The 8,301-nt window shown below is 38.4% G+C and overlaps 1 protein-coding gene across 2 annotated transcripts in view; it reads left to right on the forward strand.

Moving 5' to 3' along the window:
- LOC133542349 (beta/gamma crystallin domain-containing protein 1-like) overlaps nucleotides 1-8,301 on the forward strand; it is a 105,503-nt gene that overhangs the window by 62,246 nt on the left and 34,956 nt on the right. For both annotated transcript variants that reach the window (XM_061886399.1, XM_061886398.1), the window contains exon 14: nucleotides 6,600-6,726. In XM_061886399.1, the coding sequence (XP_061742383.1) occupies nucleotides 6,600-6,726 (127 nt within the window). The remainder of the gene's footprint in view (nucleotides 1-6,599; nucleotides 6,727-8,301) is intronic.

The following is an 8,301-nucleotide window of genomic DNA, read 5'->3' on the forward strand; positions in this document are numbered from 1 at the left end:
AAATCCCTAAATTTCTTATAATTGCACTTTGAGAAACATTGTTCTTAATAGTTTGACTATTCGCTCACACAGTTGTGGACAAAGGGGTGTACCTCGCCCCATCCTTTTTCGTGAAAGACTGAGCATTTTTTTGGGAAGCTGTTTTTATACCCAATCATGGCACCCACCTGTTCCCAATTAGCATGCACACCTGTGGGATGTTCCAAATAAGCGTTTGATGAGGATTCCTCAACTTTATCAGTATTCATTGCCACCTTTCCCAACTTCTTTGTCACGTGTTGCTGGCATCAAATTCTAAAGTTAATGATTATTTGCAAAAAAAAATGTTTATGAGTTTGAACATCAAATATGTTGTCTTTGTAGCATATTCAACTGAATATGGGTTGAAAATGATTTGCAAATCATTGTATTCTGTTTATATTTACATCTAACACTATTTCCCAACTCATATGGAAACGGGGTTTGTAGGATTTTTTTGCCTGTTTTCTAACTTTTGAATTATCCAGAATTCCAGTCAGTTATTGTGCTCTGTCTGCTAAGTACCTTGTTGGGACAACATTGCAGGTGTGCATCACTAAGGGCCGCCACACCCATGCCGACATGTCAACACATGTTAAGTTAGCTCCTTTGCAAAGTTTCAAGCAGCCACACCCTCGGCTTCCTGTCTGCTTGCGCCACGGAGCGTGCTCTGTCGTACTATGCCCATACATCAAAGGGGGAGTCTGTGTTGTTGTTGTTGTTGTTATGCTACCCTGAGCTTTGTCGTACTATGCCCATACTTCAAAGGAGGAGTCTGTCTAGTTGTTGTTGTTGTTGTTATGCTACCCTGAGCTTTGTCGTACTATGCCAATACATCAAAGGAGGAGTCTGTCTGGTTGTTGTTGTTGTTATGCTACCCTGAGCTTTGTCGTACTATGCCAATACATCAAAGGAGGAGTATGTCCGGTTGTTGTTATGCTACCCGGAGCTTTGTCGTACTGTGCCAATACATCAAAGGAGGAGTCTGTCTGGTTGTTGTTGTTGTTATGCTACCCTGAGCTTTGTCGTACTTTGCCAATACTTCAAAGGAGCAGTCTGTCTGGTTGTTGTTGTTTTTATGCAACCCTGAGCTTTGTCGTACTTTGCCAATACTTCAAAGGAGCAGTCTGTCTAGTTGTTGTTGTTGTTATGCTACCCTGAGCTTTGTCGTACTATGCCAATACATCAAAGGATGAGTCTGTCTGGTTGTTATGCTACCCTGAGCTTTGTCGTACTATGCCAATACATCAAAGGAGGAGTCTGTCTGGTTGTTGTTGTTGTTGTTAAGCTACCCTGAGCTTTGTCGTACTATCAATCAATCAATGTTTACTTATATAGCCCTAAATCACTAGTGTCTCAAAGGGCTGCACAAACCACTACGACATCCTCGGTAGGCCCACATAAGGGCAAGGAAAACTCACACCCAGTGGGACGTCGGTGACAATGATGACTATGAGTACCTTGGAGATGCCAATACATCCAAGGAGGAGTCTGTCTGGTTGTTGTTGTTGTTATGCTACCCTGAGCTTTGTCGTACTATGCCAATACATCAAAGGAGGATTCTGTCTGGTTGTTGTTGTTATGCTACCCTGAGCTTTGTCGTACTTTGCCAATACATCAAAGGAGGAGTTTGTCTGGTTGTTGTTGTTGTTGTTGTTGTTATGCTACCCTGAGCTTTGTTGTACTATGCCAATACATCAAAAGAGGAGTCTGTCTGGTTGTTGTTATGCTACCCTGAGCTTTGTTGTACTATGCCAATACATCAAAAGAGGAGTCTGTCTGGTTGTTGTTATGCTACCCTGAGCTTTGTCGTACTATGCCAATACATCAAAAGAGGAGTCTGTCTGGTTGTTGTTATGCTACCCTGAGCTTTGTTGTACTATGCCAATACATCAAAAGAGGAGTCTGTCTGGTTGTTGTTATGCTACCCTGAGCTTTGTCGTACTATGCCAATACATCAAAGGAGGAGTCCGTCTGGTTGTTGTTGTTGTTGTTGTTATGCTACCCTGAGCTTTGTCATACTATGCCAATACTTCAAAGGAAGAGTCTGTCTGGTTGTTGTTATGCTACCCTGAGCTTTGTCGTACTATGCCTATACATCAAAGGAGGAGTCTGTCTGGTTGTTGTTGTTGTAATGCTACCCTGAGTTTTGTCATACTATGCCAATACATCAAAGGAGGAGTCTTTCTGGTTGTTGTTGTTGTTATGCTACCCTCAGCTTTGTCGTACTATGCCAATACATCAAAGGAGGAGTCTGTCTGGTTGTTGTTGTTGTTATGCTACCCTGAGCTTTGTTGTACTATGCCAATACATCAAAGGAGGAGTCTTTCTGGTTGTTGTTGTTATGCTACCCTGAGCTTTGTCGTACTATGCCAATACATCAAAGGAGGAGTCTGTGTGGTTGTTGTTATGCTACTCTGAGCTTTGTCGTACTATGCCAATACATCAAAGGAGGAGTCTGTTTGGTTGTTGTTATGCTACCCTGAGCTTTGTCGTACTATGCCAATACATCAAAGGAGGAGTCTGTCTGGTTGTTGTTATGCTACCCTGAGCTTTGTCGTACTATGCCAATACATCAAAGGAGGAGTCTGTCTGGTTGTTGTTCTTGTAATGCTACCCTGAGTTTTGTCGTACTATGCCAATACATCAAAAGAGGAGTCTGTCTGGTTGTTGTTGTTGTAATGCTACCCTGAGTTTTGTCGTAATATGCCAATACATCAAAGGAGGAGTCTGTCTGGTTGTTGTTGTTGTTGTTATGCTACCCTGAGCTTTGTCGTACTATGCCAATACTTCAAAGGAGGAGTCTGTTTGGTTGTTGTTGTTGTTATGCTACCCTGAGCTTTGTCGTACTATGCCAATACATCAAAGGAGGAGTCTGTCTGGTTGTTGTTATGCTACCCTGAGCTTTGTCGTACTATGCCAATACATCAAAGGAGGAGTCTGTCTGGTTGTTGTTATGCTACCCTGAGCTTTGTTGTACTATGCCAATACATCAAAGGAGGAGTTTGTCTGGTTGTTGTTGTTGTTATGCTACCCTGAGCTTTGTCATACTATGCCAATACATCAAAGTAGGAGTCTGTCTGGTTGTTGTTATGCTACCCTGAGCTTTGTCGTACTATGCCAATACATCAAAGGAGGAGTCTGTCTGGTTGTTGTTGTTGTTATGCTACCCTCAGCTTTGTCGTACTATGCTAATACATCAAAGGAGGAGTCTCTCTGGTTGTTGTTGTTGTTGTTATGCTACCCTCAGCTTTGTCGTACTATGCCAATACATCAAAGGAGGAGTCTGTCTGGTTGTTGTTGTTGTTGTTATGCTACCCTGAGCTTTGTCGTACTATGCCAATACATCAAAGGAGGAGTCTGTCTGGTTGCTGTTGTTGTTATGCTACCCTGAGCTTTGTCGTACTATGCCAATACATCAAAGGAAGAGTCTGTCTGGTTGTTGTTTTGCTACCCTGAGCTTTGTCAGTCTTCTTAGTTTACACATGAATACTGCAAAGTGGGTAATCTTGTTTGAGAACCCAGCCTGCACAACAAACCCACAAAGGAAATATGAATAATGGCATTGGAATCGTGCGAATCTAGAACATTCGGTTCCCAGGCGGGGTTTTTTCGCGCAATGGTAGCGCCTCATTTAGGTCGCCGATCCGTGCGAGACTAGTCTTGTACGTTAGGAGGCACAAAAGAGATAAGGTTACGACGTGGGTTCTGAAATGTTGAGGCGATGTGGGTACGGATGTGTGGTATGAGAGGCGGGAACATGTCCATGACCTGTTCTCTTTTTAGAGGAGGAAATACGTAAAGGAGATTAGAGATTTTTCTGTCACCGTTGGTACTCATAGTCGTGTTTGTGCCACAAATAGATGTAGGGTCGGGTATCGATGGGAACCAGGACTTAGGTTCCAATTCTGATATGTAATTTCCACATTGTGGGATGGATAAAAGTCTATCCTATACTCCCAAAACTGTTCAAAATGTTCTAGGGTTACATGATGTAGAGCAGGGGTCACCAACATTTTAGAAACCAAGAGCTACTTCTTGGGTACTGATTAATGCGAAGGGCTACCAGTTTGATACACACTTAAACAAATTGCCAGAAATAGCCAATTTGCTCAATTTACCTTTAATAAATAAATCTATATATATATAAAAAATGGGTATTTCTCTCTGTCATTCCGTCGTACATTTTTTTTCCTTTTACGGAAGGTTTTTTGTCGAGAATAAATGATTAAAAAAAACAATTAATTGAACGGTTTAAAAGAGGAGAAAACACGAAAAAAATTAAAATTAAATTTTGAAACATAGTTTATCTTCAATTTCGACTCTTTAAAATTCAAAATTAGACCGAAAAAAATGAAGAGAAAAACTAGCTAATTGGAATCTTTTTGAAAAAATTTAAAAAAGAATTTATGGAACATTATTAGTCATTTTTCCTGATTAAGATTAATTTTAGAATTTTGATGACATGTTTTAAATAGGTTAAAATCCACTTTGATATAAGATTTATATTTGATTCTACAGATTTTCTAGATTTGCCAGAATAATTTTTGGGAATTTTAATCATAATAAGTTTGAAGAAATATTTCACAAATATTCTTCGTCAAAAAAACAGGAGCTAAAATGAAGAATTAAATTAAAATGTATTTATTATTCTTTACAATAAAAAAAAAAATAAAAAAAATACTTGAACATTGATTTAAATTGTCAGGAAAGAAGAGGAAGGAATTTAAAAGGTAAAAAAGTATATGTGTTTAAAAATCCTAAAATAATTTTTAAGGTTGTATTTTTTTCTCTAAAATTGTCTTTCTGAAAGTTATAAGAAGCAAAGTAAAAAAAAAAAAGAATTTATTCAAACAAGTGAAGACCAAGTCTTTAAAATATTTTCTTGGATTTTCAAATTCTATTTGAGTTTTGTCTCTCTTAGAATTAAAAATGTCGAGCAAAGCGAAACCAGCTTGCTAATAAATAAATACAATTTTTCAAAAATAGAGGCAGTTCACTGGTAAGTGCTGCTATTTCAGCTATTTTTAGAACAGGCCAGCGGGCGACTCATCTGGTCCTTACGGGCACCGTGTTGGTGACCCCTGATGTAGAGCAAGCCTGGGCAATTATTTGGACTCGGAGGGTCAAATTTAGAGAAAAGGAAGGAGGTTTTGGCTCAAAATCTCACGATACATGGCCCCATTCATTCTTTCCTTAACACGGATCAATCGTCCTGTCCCCTTAGCAGAAAAACAGCCCCAAAGCATGATGTTTCCACCCCCATGCTTCACAGTAGGTGTGGTGTTCTTGGGATGCAACTCAGTATTCTTCTTCCTCCAAACACGAGGAGTTGAGTTTATACCAAAATGGATACATGGATGATACAGCAGAGGATTGGGAGAATGTCATGTGGTCAGATGAAACCAAAATAGAACTTTTTGGTATATGTATGCTCTGAGCATACATATTGCTTCTAGGCCAGGGGTGCCCATTACGTCGATCGCGAGCTACCAGTCGACCGCGGGGGGTGTGTCAATCGATCTCGAGCCAGGCTTTTAAAAAAAATAGACCTAAAAATTAGTGATCATCAATCTTCACCAAGACGTCACTTAAATGACATTCACGGTACCGGAGGGTCTTGTGAGATGACGCTGGCTGCTGCAAGATCATTATTATTAAAATATGACCGAGAGGAAGGCGAGAAACACTTTTTATTTCAACAGACTCTCGCGCCGTACCTTCCATCAAAACTCTAAAGGCCGACTGCACATTTCCTATCTTCACAATAAAAGCCCTGCTTCATGCTGCCTGCGCTAACTAAATACAGAGTCTCGGAAAACTGGCGTGCACAAGCGATCCCTCAGAAAGCTGACGTGCACATCACTTGTGCACGCCAGCTTTCCGAGACTCTTATTTTGTTAGCGCAGGCAGCATGAAGCAGGGCTTTTATTGTGAAGATAGGAAATGTGCAGTCGGCCTTTAGAGTTTTGACGGAAGGGACGGCGCGAAAGTCTGTTGAAATAAAAAGTGTTTCTCGCCTTCCTCTCTGTCATTTTTTCATAATAATGAACTGGCAGCAGCCAGCGTCATCTCACAAGACCCTCGGGTGCCGTGAATGTCAATCAAGCAAGCTACGGAATTTGCCGCCAAAGTTTTTCTTGTAAAGTGTATGGAAGCTGGATGAATTAGATGCCAAAAACCAACCACTTTCATGTGGTATTGTACAGAAAGGACAACTTTTTTTCTCCTCCATTTGAAAATGTGGGCGTTATCATCATTACTGTCTGATTCCAATCAATGCAAGTCATCAGAATCAGGTACTACACCAACTTATATTCTTGTCTTTGTGAAAGAAAGACATCTATATGTGTTACACATGCTTGTATTATCATTAAACACATTTAACTTGTTTACAAAAATGTCTCTTTCATAAATAAATAAATATAAATGATATATATAAATGAGGTAGATCCCCTCGAGTTGGTCAATTGAAAAGTAGCTCGCCTGCAGAAAAAGTGTGGCCACCCCTGTTCTAGAACATTCATTAAAAGTCACTTCTGCAGACCAAGTAAATCCAAATGAAATGTCTTCTCTCCTAGATGGGTTGTGTTTGAAGAACCTAGCTTTTGTGGCGAGTCCTACATCCTTGAAAAGGGTCTCTATGGTTGCCCGGAAGACTGGGGGGCGCAACAGCACCGGATCGCCTCTGTAATGCCCGTCGTGTTGGTAAGACAACGTGTGACTTTCTCACATTTACACCAAGAGCTGACATTGTCACAAACTAACAAAACTGACAATCATGGAGTGAGTCATCATGTTGCATCTCAAGGCTAAGGCTCTCTGTGTGTGTGTGTGTGTGTGTGTGTGTGTGTGTGTGTGTGTGTGTGTGTGTGTGTGTGTGTGTGTGTGTGTGTGTGTGTGTGTGTGTGTGTGTGTGTGTGTGTGTGTGTGTGCGTGCGTGCGTGCGTGCGTGCGTGCGTGCGTGCGTGCGTGCGTGCGTGCGTGCGTGCGTGCGTGCGTGCGTGCGTGCGTGCGTGCGTGCGTGCGTGCGTGGAGGCCAAAAGTTCGGACACACCTCATTTTAATGTGTTTTCTTTATTTTCATGACTATTTACATTGTATTTTTATATATATATATATATATATATATATATATATATGTATATATATATATATATATATATATATACATATATATGTGTATGTATACATATATATATGTATACATACATATAAATATATATATATACATTTATATATATATATACATACATAAATAGGTGTGTGCATATATATGTATACATACATGCATGTGTGTGTATGTATGTGTGTATATATACAGTATATATATATATTTATATCCATTCATACACACATACATACATGTGTGTGTGTATGTATATATATATATATATATATATATATATATATATATATATATTTACATACATACATACATACATACATATATACACATACAAACATACATGTGTGTATAATATATATATACATATATATATGTATACATACATATGTAAATATACACATACATACACACACATATATATATTTACATACATACATATATACACATACAAACATGCATGTGTATGTATAATATATATATATATATATATATACATATATATACACATACACATACATATGTAAATATACATACATACACATATATACATACACATATATACACACACACACACACACACATATATATATATATATATATATATATATATATATATATATATATATATATATATATATATATATATATATATATATATATATATATATATACGTGTATATATACATAACTATACCCTTGGCCATTCTGAGCCAGTCATTTCCAAAAGTTATCTCATCCTGCGAGAAGCTTCCATTTCACCAATAATTTCCATTGTTGCAAAAATGTTTCATATAATGATTAAAATACATTTCTGTCAACAAAGAATTGCGTCGGGCTTTGATAGTAGGTCAATACAGCTAATATATTCACTTACATCATGTGTTGCCTTCAATATAACACTTATATAAGGCTTTTTTTTTTGGTCCATGAATTGATTAACGTGGACCCCGAGTTAAACAAGTTGAAAAACTTATTGGAATATGTTCTGAACTGTGCAATCTACTCATACAAGTTTCAATCAATCAGTCCAATATGGATCTTTCAACATTTTGTGTTGCCGACCCCCGCTTTAAACCGTGTGTAATGTTTCAGCGGCCAGAAAAATAAGAAATATACTACTTAGATAAAAAAAACTTTGTTGTTAATGAATACTT

Source organism: Nerophis ophidion, linkage group LG24, assembly GCF_033978795.1.
Source record: "Nerophis ophidion isolate RoL-2023_Sa linkage group LG24, RoL_Noph_v1.0, whole genome shotgun sequence".
Classification (NCBI taxonomy): Eukaryota; Metazoa; Chordata; class Actinopteri; order Syngnathiformes; family Syngnathidae; genus Nerophis; species Nerophis ophidion.